This window comes from Castor canadensis, chromosome 13, assembly GCF_047511655.1.
Source record: "Castor canadensis chromosome 13, mCasCan1.hap1v2, whole genome shotgun sequence".
In the NCBI taxonomy this organism is placed as follows: Eukaryota; Metazoa; Chordata; class Mammalia; order Rodentia; family Castoridae; genus Castor; species Castor canadensis.
This window is the reverse complement of record NC_133398.1, coordinates 27,962,188-27,985,717: the sequence shown is the minus strand read 5'-3', so window position 1 is coordinate 27,985,717 and position 23,530 is coordinate 27,962,188. Positions and strand designations below refer to the sequence as shown.

General features: G+C 34.9%; 1 protein-coding gene across 2 annotated transcripts in view; it reads left to right on the top strand.

Moving 5' to 3' along the window:
- Tmem38b (transmembrane protein 38B) overlaps positions 1-23,530 on the top strand; it is a 63,493-nt gene that overhangs the window by 15,381 nt on the left and 24,582 nt on the right. For both annotated transcript variants that reach the window (XR_012440356.1, XM_074051324.1), the window contains exons 3-5: positions 6,031-6,215; positions 7,233-7,320; positions 17,027-17,144. Coding sequence is in view for 1 of the 2 variants with exons in the window: in XM_074051324.1 (XP_073907425.1) it covers positions 6,031-6,215; positions 7,233-7,320; positions 17,027-17,144 (391 nt within the window). In the remaining variant the exon portion in view is untranslated. The remainder of the gene's footprint in view (positions 1-6,030; positions 6,216-7,232; positions 7,321-17,026; positions 17,145-23,530) is intronic.

Sequence of the window (23,530 nt, the reverse complement as noted above, 5' to 3'; positions counted from 1 at the left end):
ATTTCCTTGACCATTTAAAATACATTGCTCCATTTTCTTTTGACTTTAAGTATTGCTTGAAGAAGTCTGATGATAGTTTTAATTTTCTTTCCTTTATAAATCACATTCTTTTTTTCCCCCATATGCCCCAAAGATTTTTTTTTTCATTAAGAGCCCAATAATTTAAACAAAATATGTCGTGTTTGGTCATTCTGGGTCAGTATTCTCAGGTATGTGGTATGTTCTTTTTAGTACGTACAAGATCAGTTGGGAAAGTTATTTTAGTATTTATAGTCTTCCCTCGGTTTGGTTTTCTTTAGGAACTCCTGTTATTGGCATATTGGCTTCTTGCTGCCTTTCTTCTATAAATGTTTCTTATGTCCTCTTAAGAATTAAAATTTTTCCTCTTTTCACCTTTTGTGTCTTGGGAGATACTATCCATTAAGTTTTTCTTTATGTTTTCTGGTTTGGTCTTCATTTTTGAAATCACTTTTTCTCTTTTAGTTCTTTCTTTTCCCTGAGTATTGAATTTTCAGGTTTTCTTTTTTGGGTGGTACTGGGTTTGAACTCAGGGCCTTGCTAGACAGGTGCTCTACCACTTTAGCCACTCTGCCATCCCTGTTTTGTGTTGGATTTTTTTGAGGTATGATCTCTCAAACTATTTCTGGGATAGCTTCAAAACTGTGATCCTCCTGATCTCTGCCTAGTAGCTAGGATTACAAGAGTGAGTCACAGTTTTAAATTTTTTTCTCTAATTCTGATGTTTGTTGTGCTTTTATGTTGTATATCACTTTCTTAATGTCTTTTGTTTTGAAATTGGCTGTGGTTTTGATCTTTTTTGTGGGCACATTTTTCTGAGTGCTCTCATTGTCTGTAGGAATTTACTATGCTTTTTTTTTTTTAAGTTGTAACAGGAGTACATGAATTTTGACCTTTATATTTTTATATGAACTTGAACGTTCAGGATAAGGTGGAATTCAGGAAAGATTTTCTGACTTTGGAGAGCACCTGTTTGTTGTTTTTCTGTGGTAGTCACTAGATGTTACCTGAGATTTCCTGGGTCTCTTCTCGCCCCAGTTTGATCTGGACCTTCACTTCTGTTCTGTCTTGCTTAGTTTTGATTCTACTCCAGCAAGTTCTTCTCACACATCGGTTTGAAAACTCCTGGGGACTAAATTGCTCCAACTCTTTCTTATCATGGACCCTTTGTCTTATCTGATACTAAAGATGTCAGAAATCCTCAAGTTTCAGCTGTTTTGTTTTTTCATATTAGCCTACTTGTGCTTTTCAGTGAACCCATTAAACATTTTAGTATTATTTTGTTCTCAGGCTATCTTGTTTATTTTTCCTGCAAAGTAGTATTGACCTTTGTGGATGTTGGTGATTTGTCTCTGCCCACTGCATTTTGGGGCTTGAGGGGACACCTTGTCATAGTTTTGTTGTGAGTATTGGTCATGGGATTTTTGGTTTTCCTATCTAGTTGTGGGAATTTGAAGAGATCAAGATGTGTGTGGCTGCTATCTTCCTAAAACCCTTGGCATGAGTTTTTCTGTCTCCTGTATTTTCTCTCCTGTCCCCTTTTCTTCTTTTCTCAAAGATAATCATCTTAATCCTTAACAATACAGTTTTTTGAGTTTTATAAATGGAATCATGTATGTTTTTCTATGACTTGCTGTTTTTTGTTCAATCTCTGTTCCCAAGATTCATTCTTACTGTGTGGTTTGTAACTTATTTTCACTACTCTATAGCATAATGGAATTAATGTGCCATAATATATTCATTTCTCTGTTGATAGAGTTGCTTTTAATTTTTTCCTATTACAAATAGTATTTCTAAGAAAATTTCTATGTATTCACTGATGAACATGAGCAAGAGTTTCCTTGGCATATGCTTAAGAATGTACTTACGGAGTTACAGGGAAAGTGGTTCTTAAATTCTATTAGATAATACCAAATCATTCTCAGAGTAGTTATGCTCATTTATATTTCTACTGTATTGCATGCATTCTAAAAACTGGGACTTTGCCAGTATATACAACACTTAACTTTCGCTTCCTCTACCTGTCTCCCAATTTCCCTTAGATAGCTATCCTAAGGTTTGCATTTATTTTACTGTTTAGAAAAATTTATATCACATATGTGAATAAACAACAGATTTTTAGTTTTATTTGTTTTGGACCCTATTTTATTTATTTATTAATATTTTGGGGGTGCTGTGGCTTAAACCCAGGGCATTGCATGAATGATAGGCTCACACTGTAGCACTGAATTATACTTACAGCTCCATGGGCCATATTTTAAAAGGGACTATCACATTGTCCATAGAGTTTTGGGACTTCTTTTTTTCAATCAATATTATGTTACTAAGATTCATCTGTGTGTATCTTTGTGTGTAGCTGTGGTACATTCTGCCATTGCTGTGTAATCCATCATACTAATATCTATATTTATTCTTCTGTCAATGAGCATTTTTACTAGTTCTAGTTGAAATTGGTATTTTAAAACAGCATTATAAAATAGCAACCAGTTGTAGCATTTACTGTATCCCAGACACATTTCTAAATGTTCTACGTGCGTTATCTCACTCAAACCTCACATGAACTCTATCAGGTTAGTAATATTTTATCCTTCAGATATCATATAGTGATGCATGGTGGGGTTAGTGGCTTTTCTAAGGTATCGGAGATACTGAGTAGCTGGAGCCAGGATTCAGAGCTAGGACATCTAATCCTTTAGTCTGTGCTTGGGCAGTGAATTTCTAGATACTCTGGAAAGAGGATCATTGTCTTTGTCTTTAAAAATAAAAAATAATGCTGGCTTAACCACAGTATTTTATTACTTTCATTTTTAAGGCTATCATATTTAGAAAAAACTTGTAATCTTTGCTTCATTTCACTTTAATTTGAAAGCTAGAATGATTAATTTGAGAGTTAAAATGATTTTAAACTGTAGCAAGCAAGTTCTTTTTTTGTTTGTTTTATTTTAGTACTGTAGCTTCATATTGTGGACATCTGGAGATTAGCACCATCTACTGGTGAAGAGAAACAATAACTTAGTAATACACTTATAATATGCTTAGAAGAGAGTGTACATACACTCAGGATTCTTTTTGAAAATCTGTTTCTGGGGAAGTAAATATTTTATGATTTTCTATATTGATTTTTATGGTCTTGTATTTTTCCTTAACTTAAATTTCCAAGTATAACTTGTTGTATATTGCATATTTGTAAAGCTGAGAATACATTTAGATGAGGAAAAATACAAGAGACATAGTTTTGTAGGTATATTTTGTCAATCTTTTTTTTTTTTTCTTTACTGTTTTTTGAGACAGGGTCTTGCTATGTAATTCAGGATGACCTTGAACTCATTATGTAGATCAGGCTGACCTCGAACTTAAGATTCCCCTAACTCAACCCCTTGAGTGCTGGGATTACAGGTGCATACCACCACACCAGGCTTTGTTTCTTAGTCTTTTTCAAAGCATATGCATAACATTATTATTTTGTTAAGAGTAATACGAGCAAGAGAAAAGCTGTTGTATTGGACTAACATGAGCCACAGTTTGTTGTGCTGATTTGGCATAGTTAAGTGATAATGTCTTAAGTGGAAGAGTGAAATTGATAGTAGAGGGAAAACAGAGTTCTCAGTAGTAACCTTGGGAAGCTTCTCTCTGCTCAACTCTTGGCGTTAGCCCAAATTCTGCTTCTGTCTTTTCTACTTAAATGGATTTAGCTTTATTTGTTGGTAGCCTAGGTTCTTGCTTGTATCATGTTTTAGACTAATTTCTATGTTATTTTTCTATTAACACATGCAACTTAAAAATGTATGAAAAATCCATTATTGTCACCTCATTCTATTTCTTCTCTTTTTTTCAAGTATGATTTCTTTAGGCACTTTATAAGATAAATATTTCTTAGATGTTATATATTTTTTTGCTCTACTAGAGTTTGAGCTCAGGGCCTCATGCTTGCTAAGCAGGCATTCTACCACTTGAGCCACTGTGCCAGATATTACAAATTTGAAGGTGAAATTATAATCTTTATAGGAGGAGAGACATATGAATACTTGATTTGTTAGATGAAGGATTCATCAAAGGAATTTTCTAAAGCTAATTTATGTTATAGATCAGGACTAATTGTTCAGGAAGCTATCGGTCTTATGTGATTCTTGTAAGTCTGTTGAGCACAATAAAGTTATTCTTTTGTTCTGTGGCTAGTTAGTACTCAAGAATGGCTTTTTTGCTGGCTCCAGTGGCTCACACCTGCAATCCTAGCGACTCAGGAGACAGAGATCAGGAGGATCATTTCATGGTTTGAAGCCAGCCCGGGTAATTAGTTTGCAAGACTCTATCTCGAAAATACCGAACATAAAGAAAGGGCTGGTGGAATGACTCAAGGTGTAGGTCCTGAGATTAAGCCCTAGTACTGCAGACAAACAAAAAAGAGTAGCTTTCTATGTACTTTAGAAATATTAAATCGAAGAAAGATTTGATTGAGAGGAAGCAATAATTATACATTTTAGGCTATATGCCATAATGTCATAGCCGAATATAAAAAGTCTAAGATTGCTTAGTCTTAGTTTTTAGCTCATGTTAAAGATAGGCCTAAGGAATGAAAATAGGGTTCATTTTCTGTTTTGTTCCTTTGATTATTTTACTTTTGAGCATTAATTACTGATAAAGTGAAACCAAATCATGTTTTCTCAGACTAATCTTCAATAGATACCAAAATGTTTTTATTTTATTAAAACATACGTATAACTTACTATTTAAGTGAATATACTCTTTTTTTCCTCCACTGTTTGACCAACTTCCTGGAGATTAATTATATATTTAAAAGGGATAGTGTACAGAGACTTTCAAAATATTGCATGAACATGTAAAAATTTTAAATCATATCAGTTGTTTTCAAAAGTCTTTTTTACTACTCAGATAATTCATTGCTTTCTCTCAAAATCTTTAATTATCAACTGTTTCTTTGATTTATTTTGTATTTTGCTAATAAATTATTTAATTTAGAACTACTTTTCATCATGCTGAGTTTTAGGTTAGCAGGTAGTAAGATGAATGATTTCTGTCATCTAAAGACTTGTAATTTATTATGAACATTGTAATAGCCTTTATTTTATATTATAAAGAAAAATATGTAGCTAGCTATTTTGAGGCTTAGAAACCAATTGATTTGTTGCACACAATAACCATTAGTCTGAGCTGAAGTGTTAAATAAAATCTCCAAAGTCAATGGACATGGTAGTATTGGAGTGGGCCTTTGAAAAATAAGAAGGAATTGTAAGTGCAGATGAAAAGGAAAGGATGACTTAGGCTGATCAAACCACTGCATCTTGTATTAGGTCTCTGAAGCAGTATTTTGGCAAATATTTCATATTCTATGAATACATTTGAAATTTCTGACTTTATGAATCATGAATTGTACTACCTATGTTAGAGTAAAATTAATATCCATGTTAGAGATATAGGATAATTCTCTCATGCCATGTGTTCTATGTCACCCCATTAGAAAGAAGTTATGTTTTGCTTTAAACACAAAAATGTCTATCAGAGTTTTTTAGTAATGGAGAGAAAAAAAGCATATTTTCCAGTAAATATTACTGATGATGTTTGAATAGATGCTTAGAACAAACAGTTTAAAAACTGTTATCAGTTGTCCTTCTTCCAGAGGACAAAGACAATTTATGGTTAGCAGTGGAAGTGGTTATGCATTGGTTTTATTTTGTTAGTAGGTCCTGCACTTAGCTTCTAAAACAGAATAGGTACAAATTAGGGACTCAAGAGATACTTCATACATCTGTAGAATGTTTACAAGTTCAAAGTTTACATTCCTCTCTGATCATGACATTGACAGATTATATATGTTTCATGTGATTTTAAAAAAATCAACTTTGTACCCAGTCTGTGCTTTTCTTGAATTCACATCCAAGTTTATATGGATAATTCCATTTGTTGTGTTATGTTGTTAATGCCTGATGGATTAGACTTTTATTTCTAGTTTTCTGATTCTACTCATATATTAAAGTATTTAAATTTTAATTTCAGGTATATTATATTTTTTTGCCCATATGACCTAGTTTCCCACGGTTATTCATTCTTACCTGTTCAACTCTTGGCTGCGGGAATGAAGGAAGTGACCAGAACTTGGAAAATAGTAGGTGGAATCACACATGCTAATAGCTATTACAAAAATGGCTGGATAGTCATGATAGCTATTGGATGGGCCCGAGGTAATATTAATCATATGTGTTCATAAGTATTCTGTTATTGATGTACAATAACTGTTAAGTAATTCTCTGGTTTTGGTAATGGGGATTGCATACTTTAATAATCTTTTTGGAGGGTAGAAACCTTGTTTCTGTTGGTTAGTAAAGTTAGTTCAGAACTAGTATTTCTTATTAGTACTAGTCATCAACCATTATCTTGAGCCATCATAAAATTTTTATGATTGATTTTTTTTTAGGAGCCCCGAACCTTAGTGTTTTTTCCACTCTACCCTGAATTGCTGGAAATAGTATATATGATTGAATATGGATTCATGTTCACATTGCATCAATTGCTTTTATTGTTTTATATGTGGGAATTGAACAGATTTCTTTAACCTCTTGTTATAGTCTCTGCTCCTAAAACTAATCATATCAGGAAAGGAAATGATAAAGCAGAGGATTTTATTTTCCTGTTTGAAAGAAATCTCTAGGCACATCTTTGTGCCTGAGGTCCTAATTTTAACCTTACTTACAATGAGATAGACAGTTGCCACTTATACAGTTGTCTTAGTGTTCTAAGGCAACTTTTTTCTTTTAAGAATTCTGTTTTGGAAATCTTCTTACATTTTAAGTCAGGTGATAGAATTTGGTCACCCCCCAAATACTTTCTTCTTCCACTGTTCTACTAGGGGTTCAGCTCAGAGTCTCGCACTTGCTAGGTTGGTGCTCTACCACTTGAGCCATGCCACTAGCCCTTTTTGTGTTGGTTATTTTTGAGATATGGTCTTGCTTTATGCTTTGGCATGTCTGGACCACAATCCTCCTATTTGTGCATCCCAGCATAGCTGGGATGACAGATAAGCACCACTGTAGCCAGCCATTGGTTGAGATGGGTTCTTGTATACTTTTCACTGGGGATGGCCTTGAGCCACAATCTCTGCCTCCTAAGAAGCTAGGGTTACAGGCTTGAGCCATCATGCTAAGCCTCCCAAATATTTTCTTAAGAAAATTGGCTAAATTGTCTTATTTTCCTATTTTTAGGTGCAGGTGGTACCATTATCACAAGTTTTGAGCAGTTGATAAAAGGAACTTGGAAACCAGAAGGTGATGAATGGTTGAAAATGTCATAGTAAGTTGGTATATATTATACTGAGACCTGGATTTTTTTCTTTATAATTTATTATATATATATATATATATTTTTTAAAGAACACTTTGGGGACTGTAAATGTGGATGAAGGTAATTTAACAGATAAAAATGCTAATGACAATGGGAAGAGAACCAGCAAGTTTTTTTCTTTCCAAGAGTTCTTTCAAATAAAGTTTTAAAATCCTTTCTCTTCGCTGTAGTTTTCTACCCATTGAAAACAAAACCAAATCTCTGGATTGTAGTAAGATTGTGGTAAAGGTTTGTGTTTATGAAGAAAAATATACTTAGGAGAAGACTTCTCTGGATGGAAATGAGTGAATTACAGGCTCTTGACATTTTCATTAATGACTACAGTGTCACCCAAATTTCAGATTATACATCATTCTGATAGAAATTTGTCAAATTTATGAGAAAAAATCAGCACATTACCACAAAGCCCTGTGAGTTACTTAAAAAAATGATAGTTAACCTTAATTACATATAAAAAATAAAAAGATTAGATTAAATAACCCACTGAATACTTCTGTGATGCAAACCATGTGTTACATCTATTTAAGAGAATCTAATTATTAAATGTTTTCTAAAGACATTGAACCAGTTTTATTACGTCTTTATTTATTTTGACTGTACTGGGGTTTGAACTCGGGCTCACATTTGCTAGGCAGGTGCTCTACCACTTTAGCCACTCCACCAACCTGGCCCAATTTTAACGTCGCAGATACATCCCTGATACACCTGAAAGTGAAATAGAGAAATGTAGTTACTATTTGAAGGAGACGATATAGGGATAGTGGCAAATATTAAGCAAGGTGAAGAAGACTTAATGTAAAAATGAGCTAATTTCTAATTGAAAATGGATTGACAATAAAGGTTGAGAAGTAGTATAAATGATGAGGCATATTTGAATGGACCAAAAGGTAGTTTATAAATAGAGCAAAGGAGGTTTTGATTGATCACTTATAAATAAGATAGTAGTAATATTCAGAGGAAGATTTCCTCATTTCAAAAGTATGACTTGAAATATCTTCCATAAAACATTTCATGGCTTTTATAACCAAAAACAAGTTGTGTTTTTCTTCTGTTCAAAACTTTCCTATGATTCCCCCAAATGGACTGTATAACCTTTTAAGATCTGCCTCTTTCCACACCTAACTTATTTTGATTTCATCTTTTGTTATTATTTCTCTACCTCACTCCACTGTATCTGTGAAGAAGTTAGGTATGGTCTGATTAAACTAGCTTGTCTCTCTGCCTAGGATCTTTTTTCCTAACTCCCCTGTCTACATTGCTAAAGCATTTTCTGAGTGTTTCCTAATCAGCTTAGAATTGCAATGCCTCCATTTGTTTTCCTTTTTTCCACAGTGCTTATCACCTTACAAAATACTCTGATTCATGACACTTTCTAACGTATTTACTTATTCACTATGTTTGTTCTTTCCTCCCCTTGATTGCTCTTCCCATTCTTCAAATAATAAAAAATGCCAAGGACAGGGATTTTTATCTCTTTTAATTGTTCTTGTACCAAACAGCACACAATAGATGTTTAGTATGTATTACATGAATGAATGAGTTATTAACAGTGGGCCAGGCATTATGGTATATATGTGTGTAAGTTTTCTTATATTGATTCCCAAATAGTTTTTGGTACATTTAGATATGTATTCATTCAACACATGTTTTGCGAACACTTACTGTAAGCAAAAGAGTTGGTAGAGTGAATATATCCCAAAGTGAAGTCTTAGAGAATGGTCTATAAAATCAGTGTTTTAGAAGTAAATAAAATTGAAATCAGAAATCAAAGCTATTTTCTGAGCTTTTACCATATGCTAGGTGCTGTGCAGGCACTTTTAAACATACTTGCCACCCTGAATCTTCACCGCAAACCTGAGAAGTAGGTATTATTTCTACTTCCTGGGCTAGAAAGCTCAGGCTTAAAGAAGTTAAAAGCATTGGGTAACGCTACATAGGTAGTTATGATGTTTTTCTTTTTTCTTTCCTTCTTTTTCTTGATGGTGTAGTTCTTAATTTTTATTTAAGGTATACTTTATATTTAATAAAGTGCATCTAATAAAACTATAATTTGTTGAGGAACAGCTACCATTATCTTTTGCTACATTTTCCTCCCACTCTCCCACTTTTTAAAAATCAGTACTGGGGATTGAACTCAGGGCCTTATGCTTGTTAGGGTGGCACTCTACAAGTTGAACCACACCCCTAGTCTGAGGAATAGCTACCATTATCAAGAATATGTCATATTTATAGGTGTAATCCCAGCTCTCAGGAGGTGGAGGCAGGAGAATTGAGAGTTTGAGGCCAGCCTGGTTACAGTGAGACCCTGTCTCAAAATATTTTTTTCTCATAGCACGAAAGTTTCCTTGTGCCCCTTTGCATTTTATCCCTCTCTCCATCTCTGGTACCAGGCAAACATATAGTGTTGCTTGCTTTTTCTAGAATTTTATATAAATGGAATTTTATACTGTGTATTCTTTCATTCACATAGTGACTTTGAGATTTATCCATAGACTAGTTCCCTTTGTTTTTTCTGTGCTACTGGGGCTTGAACTCAGGGCATCATGCTTGCAGTAGGCTTGCTATGCAGGCACTCTGCAGTGCCTGTTTTCTTTTGGGGTTTTTCGAGGTAGGGCCTCTCAAACTATTTACCTCAGGCTGGCTTGGAACTGTGATTCTCCTTATGCCTGCCTCCTGAGTAGCTAGGATTACAGAAGTGAGCCTCCAGAGCCTAGCTAGTTAGTTCCTTTTTGTTGCTGTATTTTATTATATGAACTAGTCAAATTTGTTTATTTATGTATTGATGAATTTTTGGGTTGATTCTAATTTCTAGCTATTCTAAAAATGTAGCTATGAACATTTGTATGCAAGTCATTCCTCTGTAAATACAAATTTTCATTTTTTTGAGGGAATATGTAGTTATGGAACGACTGCGTTGTATAGTGGGTATATGTTTAACTGTTTTGAAAATCACCATGCAGTTTCTCAAAGTCTCTAAGAGAGTTCCAGTTGCTCCATTTTATCACCATGCCTTGGGATTGTTGCCATGAAATTCCATTTTTTTTTTTCTGCAAGGGACATTTTTTTTTTTTATTTCAAAGTGCATCCAGAAGAATGCAGAATTTTAGTTAATTTCTGTAGCAGCTGCTTTAGGTGACTGTTTAAAAACAACTCCCTAATCCTTATTGTTTAACATGTACTTGAAAACATGCAACATGGTACAGTTCATTAAGTTTATGAATATCAGTATCTGTATAAAATTGAGTGTTTCTTTTTCAAATATTAAGTTTGAATGCTTCATTCATCCTTTGGTTTCAAACCCATGTAGTACACTCATATTATACTGTACTTTTAGCACTGAGACAGAACCCTATCCATCTGTTGAGGAAGGAAGGGTGCCATGGGAATACTAAAGCACTACATTGAAGGCAAACATTGAAGCAAAAATACTTTCTGAATATATATACTGTTTATTATGTAAGCAAACATCCAGAATAAGGATCAACACAGGCCAAAATACTGTTTTCTAGGAAATCAGAATCTTTCTTTTAAATCATACAAGTTGAGGATACTATTTGTTGAGAATGCAGTTCCTGTACTTGCTTATATGCTTAGATATCTTGGAAACGATTATTACATTCATTTGCTAACAGTTTGTCTTCTGCTTAGTTGGTTGCTGTTCAGTCCATTTTTCATTTATTACTAATTAAGAAATATATGAGTAATTCACCTTTATCAATCCATGTTAGTAATATAAATAGATTAAGTAAACTAGTGAATTTCAAAGTTGGTGCAGGGAATACTAGTTGATAGCTTGTTTCCAAGAAAACAAGTAGCAAAATAATCACTATGAAGTTAGTCCAAGATAGAAGTAAGTCCTTGATTTAGTAGGCTGAATCAAAGCATAAAGGAAGGAAATTCTAATTCCTATGTTACTGTGCAAATCTAGAATTTCCGATGTAAAAGACAGTGCTGGCAGCATCAAAAGCCCTGAAATAAGAGCATGAAATACTGATTAGGTTTTGAAATTCAGGGAAATTATGTGAAGAAATTTCAATATCTTAACATTAATGTCATAGCAGTGGCCTCAGAATTCCCTTAATGAATGAGAAAATAAGATAATTCATTAGTCAATAATATTCTGAATTAAAACCTAAATTTAAAGCAGGTGGTAAACACACAGAGCTAAAGATATTGTGATGATATGCAAGAATTTCAAATTTTAGGCTAATGTTCTGTACTAGCAGCAACTCCCTCTAAAAGAAGAGCTTAGTTTTGACTGTCCATACCTTTTCAAAGTTTCCAGTCTTGAAGGAGTGCATTTCCAATGCTTCCTGGTAGGCAAGGCTGAGTATATTCAACGAGGCATAGATTGTTTTGTCGTAGGGAGTCTGCAAATGATCATCCTCTTGGCCCAAAGCATAACCTACCACCCTAAGCCCTGCTTCATGAGCTCCAGGCAGTGTCTATTCCTTTCCTTTGCTTCCACATTAATAAAGGCTGCAAAGTCTGCACAGTGCAGGCTTTTAAAGACAAGTAAGTTGTTAACAGAAAAGAGAGCATCATTTACAACTGCTCCAGCTTTTAACCTCATGTCCTTCATATCTGTTCCTCTACAACCATTAAGTACTGAACCTTCTTGACATTCTGACACACTGTTTAGTTTCCATTCTGCGCTCGTCCTGTCCCATGTCTTCTTCTTCCTTCTCCAGAGGAGTCTTTGGATGCATTTCTCATTATGGTTGTTCAATTAGCTTTTCCTGAAGACTATGCTTACTGGCTATTTCCATGTCTGTTTTGAGAATGTATGTATGTATCTTTGCTCATTAATATTATTAGGTTGTCTTATTATTTAGTTTTAAGTGTTGTTTTTTACATTATGCATACCATTTCTTTGGTGTGTACATGTACTTGTAGTAAAGTCCATTTAATAATTTTTTAGTGCTTTTGCATTCTAAGAAATCTTTGCCAATTCCAGAGTTGCAAAAGCTATTCCTCTTAGGTTTTCAAGAAGTTTTTGCTTTTAGCTTTTACAGTTGATCTATTTCAGGTTACTTTTTGTGTAGGTAGTATTACCTAGGGTTTAGTGTTTATTTTACCCTATATACCCAGTTGTTCAGTGACATGTCTTGGAAAACTTTCCCTTTGCTCATTGTATTGCCTTGTTAACTTTGTTTGATAATTGAGTGATCACATATTCATAGGACAGACTGTTTCTGGATTCTTTACTCTGTTACATTGATCCTAAGAGGCTACCTTAATGCCAGTATCCACCATTTTGATTGATGTAACTTTGTGATTAAGTCTTGAAAACAGATGACATGAGTCCCCTGATATTGTTCTTTCTTTTGTTTTAATAAAATTTCTTTGGCTAGTCTGAGACCTTTTCATTAGCATACAGATTTTGGAATCAATAAATTTCTACAAAAAGCTTGTGGGAATTTTATTGAGATGGCATTTTATGTATCAATTGGAAGAGATTGAGATCTTCGCAATATAAAGACTTCTAATACACAAGCACCTTACATACTTCCATTTATTTAGGTATTTTAAAATTTCTCTGAGCAGTATTTTGCAGTTTTCAGTATAAAGTCTTGCATGTCTTTTATTAAATTTATTCCTAGACATTTTATATTTTTTTGGTGGGACTGGGGTTTGAATTCAGGGCTTCAGGCTTACAACACAAGCACCCTACCACTTGAACCACACCTCCAGTATTTTTGTATTTTTTGACACTATTATTAATAGTGTTTTTAAAATTTTTTATTAATATGCAAGGATACAATTGATTTATATAAATTAACCTTGTATTGTTCTTGTAGTTTTGTAGACTATTTTAGGACTTAAGTTCATTTGTATATAGGTTTAACTCCATTTCTTTTCTGATCTTTATTCCTCCCTTTTCCCCTTTTCTTGCCTTCTTAGTTCTTTTTTCTGTATATGTTTATAGTGTATAAAGCATAGTAGGCTGAATATGGGTCCCTAAAGGTGTCAGGTCCTAATTCCTGGAACCTCTAAATGTTATATAGAAACAGCTTTGCAGATTTACAAGTTAAAGATTTTGAGATGAGATCTTGGATTATCTAGATAGGGCCCACTACAATCACATGTATTATTATTATTATTATTATTTTGGTGGGACTGGGGTTTGAACTTAGGACTTCATGCTTGTAAAGCAGGTGCTCTACCACTTGAACCACACCTTCTAGCCCATTTTGCTTTGGTTATTTTGGAGTTGGAGTCTCTAAACTATTTTCTTGGGCTGGCCTTGAACGACGAACCTCCCGATCTCAGCCTGCCAAGTAGCTAGGATTATAGATGTGAGACATGAGTGCCCAGCAATCACATGTATTCTTATAAGAGGGAGATTGAGACCACCCACAGAATGGGAGAAGGCAATGTGGTTATGAAGGCAGAGATTAAAACAATGTATCCCCAAGCCAAGGCATGCTTGCAGCCACTGGAAACTGGAGAAGACAAGAATAGATTCTCTATAGCCCCTGGAGGGAGGGAAGCCCTGATGATGTCTTGATTTGACCAAGTGATTTTGGTCAAATTTTGTGGTAATTTGTTACAGGAGCCATTGGAAACTTAGGGAGGGAAGCCCTGATGATGTCTTGATTTGACCAAGTGATTTTGGTCAAATTTTGTGGTAATTTCTTATAGCAGCCATTGGAAACTTAATACAGAGTTTGCTACCATGGCAGCCACTTTACTAAATTGTTTACTACAGTTGTGTGGAAAGTATAACTTGTAAGTGGTGAATTTGGATATTTTGCTGACAAGATTTTCAAGCAAAGTGTTGAAGGTATAGCCTGGTTTCCTCCTTTTCTATCCCCTTCCTTCTGCTTTGTTTTTTGTTCTTACCACAGGTCTTGCTCTGTTGCCCAGGCTGGCCTTGAATGTAACCTTCTGCCTTGAGTAGCTGGGAATGCAGGTGTGTGCTACCATATCCAGCTCAGTTTGGTTTTAGTAAAGTGTTGAAGTGTTGTAAGCTAAATCAATATCTGATCAGAAGATTCCTACATTCTTTCTGTATTGAATGGAAGAATCCAGGCAGCACATAAGAGAGATAGTAGAGTTTATTAAAGGTAAGGGGGAGGAATTACAAAAAGCAGTGGTGGCTCCATCTGGCCAGGTAGACAGGTGGGATGGAGAAGCAGGAAAATAAAAAGAGAGTGGGATAATGTTTTCAAGACATTTTAAACTGCCTATAACCTATTGGTGGGGAAAGATTTTGGCTGTTCCAGTGGGTTGGGCTAGGGTGATTCAGTGTGATTGATAGTTACCTTGCACTTAAGCTAGCTCTTATGTATTTGAATCATGTGTTATCAATATTCATTTTTTTACCTGAGAAATAATGGAGCCTTGGACTCATTCCAAGGCTTCTTGTCTTACAGTTTACAACTGTAAAGGATAACATTGGGCTGAGATGAGTTTAACATGAAATGAGCTGAGAAAAAGTTACACGGGATTTGAAGGGTCCCATAGCATCTTTCTTTTTAACCTGCCTCAGAAGGGTTTAACTGAGGGAGTAAGTGCTAAAAAGAAAGAAAACAAGATGATTTGGGATACTCTCAGCTCATACAAATTGTAAAAGTGGTAAAATTAGATTCACTCTTAGGAAAATTTGCTCTGGAAAGAGGTCAAGGGTACACTGTCTTTGGCCAGTGTTAAGGGGATGAGATATGTGATTCATGGATCTATTCAACTAACACAGCAGAACCAGGAATAGAGATGAATTATCCGAGAAAGATCTGTGGAAGATCTGCTTGTCTGATGGCATGGATCCCAGGAGACCCAGAAAAGTTTTAGAAGTGTTAAATCAGCAGAAATACTGCCATCTTAGACTGTGAGGACAGAAACAGGATAAAATGAAGAAAGTTTTCAGACTCCTCATATTCTATAGAGAAACAGGCTGATAAATCTCAGTTGCAAATTTGTGTTGTCTTTGAGGAAAAGGAATAATGACTTCAGGGTGGTTGCTGAGGACTCTGAGGCCAGGTGCACAGTCCAGAGTCAGAGTACAGAGGCCAGAGCCATGAGTGTAGAGAATAGAGTTGCAGATTCAGGATGGAGCCTCAAGCCACAGAGGATTATTCCCAGACCTTGAAACCTAATGGAACTTGCTCTGTTGGATTTCAGAATTGATTATTACTAGTGATCTCTTGCCTCCATTTTTTTCCCCTTTTGAAATGGGAATGTCAAGAACTTACCAGTGCCTATATCATCACTGTATTTTAGAAGCAGATAACTTTTTCTGCTTCACAGATAAATAATACAAGTACTAGAACATCTAGATCTTTGTAACAATTCTCATACTCTAATTTAAAACTTTTTCCCAAATTCTAGCATTTTCCAGTGCCCTACCCCCATTTGTTTTGTACAAAATCTTTATTCCTCAGATCTAACCTTTTTTTAGGAACCCAGTTTAAAATAAGAAGGTGTGAGTGTATACAAGGCCATATCCATAATGAGCCTGTTTGGTGCAAAAAGCAAAGTATTAGTAGCAAAATAACATCAAGATAAATTATTTTCATTTATTTTTTATTTCATCCTTTTAAAGTTTCAACTTTGTGTATATTTTATAATACAATTATATGTATATATATTTACAAATTAATTGATGAACATATCAGGGGGGTGTCTTCAAATACTTTTTAAAAAAGCAGTAGGGATGTACATAAAAAAGTTTGAAAATCACTGTTCCAAAATGTGACTGCTACTCAATTATATTGTTATATGAAGTCCAAACCCCTGTTGCCCAAACCTAATGCTGTTTTGAACTATCTATCCTTAGCCTATAATAATTAAAAATAACCTATTTTTAAAAATAAAATGGGACCTTTAAATTTGTCATTTATTGCAGTGTGGCATTCTGAGAGTTTACCATTTGTGTTTCTTCACTGGTAAGCATAGAGAAGCTAGGCAGTTATCCTTTACTGAGATATACTTTAAATACTTGGCAAATACGTAGGATGAAAGTAATGCTTCTTTTTTTTTCCTGGTAGTACTGGGGTTTGAACTCAGCCTTGCACTTGCTAGGCAGGTGCTCTATTGCCTGAGCCATGCCTCCAACTATAGTAATGCTCTTATCTCTTAGATTAGCATCTTATAAACTTTACAATTTCAGCATTATATAATAAAATATTAGACAAGGCCAGTATGCTATCTTGAAGTTAGCTAAGTGATGTATGTGCTGATGCTGGCTCATGCTGCCTTTTGAGAGCCAGTAGTGTTGTGTGCATCTCTGCTCTGCTCTATTCAACAGCCTGAAATTGGTCATAATGGGAGTATTTACACCAATGGAAATGGACAAACGCCATACAAATCAACCCTACTGTGGGATCTAGTTGTCCCTGAAGGTTTTTCAAGATTAATTCTAAATCATGCTGTGGAACATGAAGCTTTCGAGTTTTTGAAAAAGTATTATATAGTCAAATATATTTCAGAAATACTACATTATAGAAATGTGCCTCGTCATTCTTAAATTTCTAATACTTTATGCTATGGAAAAGGGTATTTATATAACTCAACATTTCCAAAGTTTACAAGTATAATCACAAAACTTGTTTTTGTGTTAGTATCTTTCAGTAGTAGCCCATTAAATTAATGTTTTACAGAGCACTCTTCGTGTGTTTATTGCTTACTGACTTAAAATGTGTTTTATTTTCAGCCCTTCCAAGGTAACCCTACTGGGTTCAGTTATCTTTACATTCCAGCACACCAATCATCTGGATATATCAAAGCATAATCTTATGTTCCTTTATACCATCTTTCTTGTGACCACAAAGGTAAGAGTTTCAAGTTTCTATAAATCAGTATTATAAATCCTGTATAGCCTTTTTCCTTTGATAAAATCCTATATATTGCACCAGTACCAATAATGTTTATTTCTTATTGTTATTAAAAATTTGTTAAAAAAAATTTAAAAAATGAATTTGGGGAAGTGTGTTCAGCATATATCCATGACTTTCTGAAATGTACTTTTTTTGGTGATTTTTCATTTGCTTTCAAAACCACTTACAGAGAGCCTGGTAATATGTTGGAAATCAGAAAGTAGTAGAAGTAGCCAAGACGGATCAGAGACTGCACAGATAGTGTTGCCTTATTTGTAAAATGAGGTACTTGGAGAGATGTTCTCTGAGCTTCTTTAAGCTCTAAAATTTTAAGATTTTATATTAGGACATATTTATGATCAATATCTTCTATTATTATTGCCTGGTTAGAAGCTTTATTCTATAGCAGGTAGTATGGTATAAGATCACAGGTTGTAGAGACAGGTAGTCTTGAATTTAAATTCTAGTTTTGCTGTTTAGTCCCTGAATAGGAAAGTTGCTTAATATGTCTGAATCCCAATTTCTTCATCTCATTATACTATTGTAGAAAGGATTGGAGATGATGCGTGTCATTCTGTCACTTTGTCTGACACATTTGGAATTTTATTTACAACTGTAGCATGAGGCTGGCTAATTCTGACTGTTCTTACCATTATCAGGTATTGTTCCTATTCACAAGTAGACAGTTAATTTTAGGATAAGATTATTATTTAGGCTAGAAAAATTTTATGGTTAGCTTTATTTCAGGCAAGATATTTAAAAAAAATTTATCTGCAAGATTCTTAAAAGGAAAACAAGTATATGTTGAGTGTTGTGACCCATGCCCGTATCATAGTCCCAGCTCTCGGGAGATTGAGGCAAGAGGATTGCAATTTGGAGGCAGCCTGGGCTACACAGTGAGTTCAGGACCAACCTGGGTTATGAAGTGAAACTGTCTCAAAAAAAAGACAGCATATATTGTATAAATTTGTATCTTTAAACCAAGTCACTATAGGGATGATTTATTTTTTGTCTCAGTATTCTCTTTAATGTGAGTGGTCTGTGGTTGTAATTTAAGTACTTCAAATATGTTTCCTCTCTTCCTCTCCTAAAATTTATGCTGTGTATATTTCTAACAGCTTTATTGAGATTTATTTTATATACCATACAATTTCCACATTCAGAATGTTAAGTCGAATGGGTTTTAGTTTATTTGTAGACTTGTGCAGTATCACCACAATCAGTATTAGAACCTTTTTAAAAGTCACCTCAGCAAAAAACCTTATACCTGTTAGCAGTTGTCTCACAAGTTCTCCCATCCCCCCAAATAGTAGACCATTTTATTTATCTATTCATTCATCTGTTTATGGCCCTTTAGGTTGTTTGTTTTTTTCGCTAGTACATATAATGAGCTATGAACATTCATGTATAAAGTTTTTGTTGACATATGCTTCATTTCTCTTGGGTATATCATCTGGGAATAGAGTTGTTAGATTATATAGTATTAGCTTTTTAAGGAACTGACAGGCTATTTTCCAAAACGGTGTTATTTTATATTCCTATCAGCAATGTGTGAAATTTCTAACTTCACACATCTTCACAAGCACAGTTCTTTTCTGTCTTTTTACTGTAGTCATTCTAGAGGATGGGAAGTGCATCTCATTGTGGTTCTGATTTACATTTCTCTGATAACTAATGATGCTGAGCATCTTTTCATGTGTTTCTTGGCCCTTTGTATATCTTTGGGAAAATGTTTGCTCAGGTCATTTGCCCATTTTTAATTGTGTTGTCATTTTAATGTTTAGTTGTAAGAATCATTTATATATTGTGGATACTAAATTAGTATGCTTAGATGTTAAGTCTCCCAAAAGCCATCATTGAAGACTTGGTCCCTAACCTGCGGCATTATTGGGAGGTGGTAAAATCTTTAGGAGGTGGGTTCTAGTGGAAGGAATTTAGATCACTGAGGGTATGCCCTTGAAGAGGATTTTGGGACACTGGTCCTTGCATTTATTTTTTTTGCTTCCTGGCCTCCATGAAGTGAATAGATCTCTTTGTGTCTTGCACTCCTCACCATCATTTTCTGCCTCATCACAGGCCCAAAAGCAGCAAGGCCAAGAAACCATTGACTGAAAACTGTTAAACCATGAGCCAAATTAAGTCTTTTCTCTTTATAAGTAGATTATCTTAGGTACTTTTTCACAGTAATGTAAAGATAACACACAGATCCTTATCAGATGTATAACTTTCCTTGTCAGATGTATAACTTTCCTTGTCAGATGTATAATTTTCTCCCATTCTGAGATTTCTTTTCACCTGGTAGTATCCTTTTAAAAATTTAAAAATTTTGGTGATGTCCAGTTTACCTGTTTTGCCCTGTGTTTTGTGTGCTTCTTGTGTCACATCTAAGGAATCCCTGTCAAATACAAGGTCATAAAGATTTACATGTTATTACTAAGAGTTTTGTTTTTTTTAATCATTTTAGCTCTTGTATTTGGGTCTGTGATCTATTTTTTTTCTCTTTTGATAGTATTAAGGTTTGAACTCAGAGCCTACACTAACAGTCCTTTTTTTTTTTTTTTTCATTTTTCTTTTATTATTCATATGTGCATACAAGGATTGGTTCATTTCTCCCCACTGCCCCCACCCCCTCCCTTACCACCCACTCCACCCCCTCCCGCTCCCCACCTCAATACCCAGCAGAAACTATTTTGCCCTTATTTCTAATTTTGTTGTAGAGAGAGTATAAGCAATAATAGGAAGGAACAAGAGTTTTTGCTGGTTGAGATAAGGATAGCTATACAGGGCATTGACTCACATTGATTTCCTGTGCGTGGGTGTTACCTTCTAGGTTAATTCTTTTTGATCTAACCTTTTCTCTAGTACCTGTTCCCCTTTTCCTATTGGCCTCAGTTGCTTTAAGGTATCTGCTTTAGTTTCTCTGTGTTAAGGGCAACAAATGCTAGCTAGTTTTTTAGGTGTCTTACCTATCCTCATCCCTCCCTTGTGTGCTCTCGCTTTTATCATGTGCTCATAGTCCAATCCCCTTGTTGTGTTTGCCCTTGATCTAATGTCCACATATGAGGGAGAACATACGATTTTTGGTTTTTTGAGCCAGGCTAACCTCACTCATAATAATGTTCTCCAATTCCATCCATTTACCAGCGAATGATAACATTTCGTTCTTCTTCATGGCTGCATAAAATTCCATTGTGTATAGATACCACATTTTCTTAATCCATTCGTCAGTGCTGGGGCATCTTGGCTGTTTCCATAACTTGGCTATTGTGAATAGTGCCGCAATAAACATGGGTGTGCAGGTGCCTCTGGAGTAGCAGTCTTTTGGGTATATCCCCAAGAGTGGTATTGCTGGATCAAATGGTAGATCGATGTCCAGCTTTTTAAGTAGCCTCCAAATTTTTTTCCAGAGTGGTTGTGCTAGTCTACATTCCCACCAACAGTGTAAGAGGGTTCCTTTTTCCCGCATCCTCGCCAACACCTGTTGGTGGTGGTGTTGCTGATGATGGCTATTCTAACAGGGGTGAGGTGGAATCTTAGCGTGGTTTTAATTTGCATTTCCTTTATTGCTAGAGATGGTGAGCATTTTTTCATGTGTTTTCTGGCCATTTGAATTTCTTCTTTTGAGAAAGTTCTGTTTAGTTCACATGCCCATTTCTTTATTGGTTCATTAGTTTTGGGAGAATTTAGTTTTTTAAGTTCCCTGTATATTCGGGTTATCAGTCCTTTGTCTGATGTATAGTTGGCAAATATTTTCTCCCACTCTGTGGGTGTTCTCTTCAGTTTAGAGACCATTTCTTTTGATGAACAGAAGCTTTTTAGTTTTATGAGGTCCCATTTATCTATGCTATCTCTTAGTTGCTGTGCTGCTGGGGTTTCATTGAGAAAGTTCTTACCTATACCTACTAACTCCAGAGTATTTCCTACTCTTTCTTGTATCAACTTAAGAGTTTGGGGTCTGATATTAAGATCCTTGATCCATTTTGAGTTAATCTTGGTATAGGGTGATATACATGGATCTAGTTTCAGTTTTTTGCAGACTGCTAACCAGTTTTCCCAGCAGTTTTTGTTGAAGAGGCTGCTATTTCTCCATCGTATATTTGTAGCTCCTTTGTCAAAGATAAGTTGCTCATAGTTGTGTGGCTTCATATCTGGATCCTCTATTCTGTTCCACTGGTCTTCATGTCTGTTTTTGTGCCAGTACCATGCTGTTTTTATTGTTATTGCTTTGTAATATAGTTTGAAGTCAGGTATTGTGATACCTCCTGCATAGTTCTTTTGACTGAGTATTGCCTTGGCTATTTGTGGCCTCTTGTGTTTCCATATAAATTTAACAGTAGATTTTTCAATCTCTTTAATGAATGTCATTGGAATTTTGATGGGAATTGCATTAAACATGTAGATTACTTTGGGGAGTATCGACATTTTTACTATGTTGATTCTACCAATCCATGAGCATGGGAGATCTCTCCACTTTCTCTAGTCTTCCTCAATCTCTTTCTTCAGAAGTGTATAGTTTTCCTTATAGAGGTCTTTCACATCTTTTGTTAGGTTTACACCTAGGTATTTGATTTTTTTTGAGGCTATTGTAAATGGAATTGTTTTCATATATTCTTTTTCAGTTTGTTCATTATTAGTGTATAGAAATGCTATTGATTTTTCTATGTTGATTTTATATCCTGCTACCTTGCTATAGCTATTGATGGTGTCTAGGAGCTTCTGAGTAGAGTTTTTTGGGTCTTTAAGGTATAGGATCATGTCGTCTGCAAATAGGGATATTTTGACAGTTTCTTTACCTATTTGTATTCCTTTTATTCCTTCTTCTTGCCTAATTGCTCTGGCTAGGAATTCCAGTACTATGTTGAATAGGAGTGGAGATAGTGGGCATCCTTGTCTGGTTCCTGATTTTAGAGGGAATGGTTTTAATTTTTCTCCGTTAAGTATAATGCTGGCTGTAGGTTTGTCATATATGGCTTTTATAATGTTGAGGAACTTTCCTTCTATTCCTAGTTTTCTTAGAGCTTTTATCATGAAATGATGTTGGATCTTATCAAAAGCTTTTTTTGCATCTATTGAGATGATCAAGTGGTTTTTGTCTTTGCTTCTGTTAATGTGGTTTATTACGTTTATTGATTTTCGTATGTTGAACCACCCCTGCATCCCTGGGATGAAGCCTACCTGGTCGTGGTGAAGAATCTTTTTGATGTGTTGCTGAATTCGTTTTGCCATTATTTTGTTGAGGATTTTTGCATCAATGTTCATTAAGGAGATTGGCCTATAGTTCTCCTTTTTGGAGGTGTCTTTGCCTGGTTTTGGGATAAGTGTAATACTGGCTTCATAAAATGTGTTTGGCAGTTTTCCTTCCCTTTCTATTTCATGGAACAGTTTAAGGAGGGTTGGTATCAGTTCTTCTTTAAAGGTCTGATAGAATTCAGCAGAGAATCCATCAGGTCCTGGACTTTTCTTTTTGGGGAGACTCTTGATTGCTGCTTCAATTTCATTTTGTGTTATAGGTCTATTCAGGTGATTAATTTCCTCTTGGTTCAGTTTTGGATGATCATATGTATCTAGAAATCTGTCCATTTCTTTTAGATTTTCAAATTTATTTGAATATAGGTTCTCAAAGTAGTCTCTGATGATTTCCTGGACTTCCATGGTGTTTGTTGTTATCTCCCCTTTTGCATTCCTAATTCTACTAATTTGGGTTTTTTCTCTCCTCATTTTAGTCAGGTTTGCCAGGGGTCTATCGATCTTGTTTATTTTTTCAAAGAACCAACTTTTTGTTTCATTAATTCTTTGTATGGTTTTTTTGGTTTCTATTTCGTTGATTTCAGCTCTTATTTTTATTATTTCTCTCCTTCTATTTGTTTTGGGATTTGCTTGTTCTTGTTTTTCTAGGAGTTTGAGATGTATCATTAGGTCATTGATTTGGGATCTTTCAATCTTTTTAATATATGCACTCATGGCTATAAACTTTCCTCTCAAGACTGCCTTAGCTGTGTCCCATAGGTTCCGGTAGGTTGTGTTTTCATTTTCATTGACTTCCAGGAACTTTTTAATTTCCTCTTTTATTGCATCGATGATCCACTCTTCATTAAGTAATGAGTTATTTAGTTTCCAGCTGTTTGCATGTTTTTTGTCTTTACTTTTGTTGTTGAGTTCTACTTTTACTGCATTGTGGTCAGATAGTATGCACGGTATTATTTCTATTTTCTTATATTTGCTGAGGCTTGCTTTGTGCCCTAGGATATGATCTATTTTGGAGAAGGTTCCATGGGCTGCTGAGAAGAATGTATATTGTGTAGAGGTTGGATGAAATGTTCTGTGACATCTACTAGGTCCAC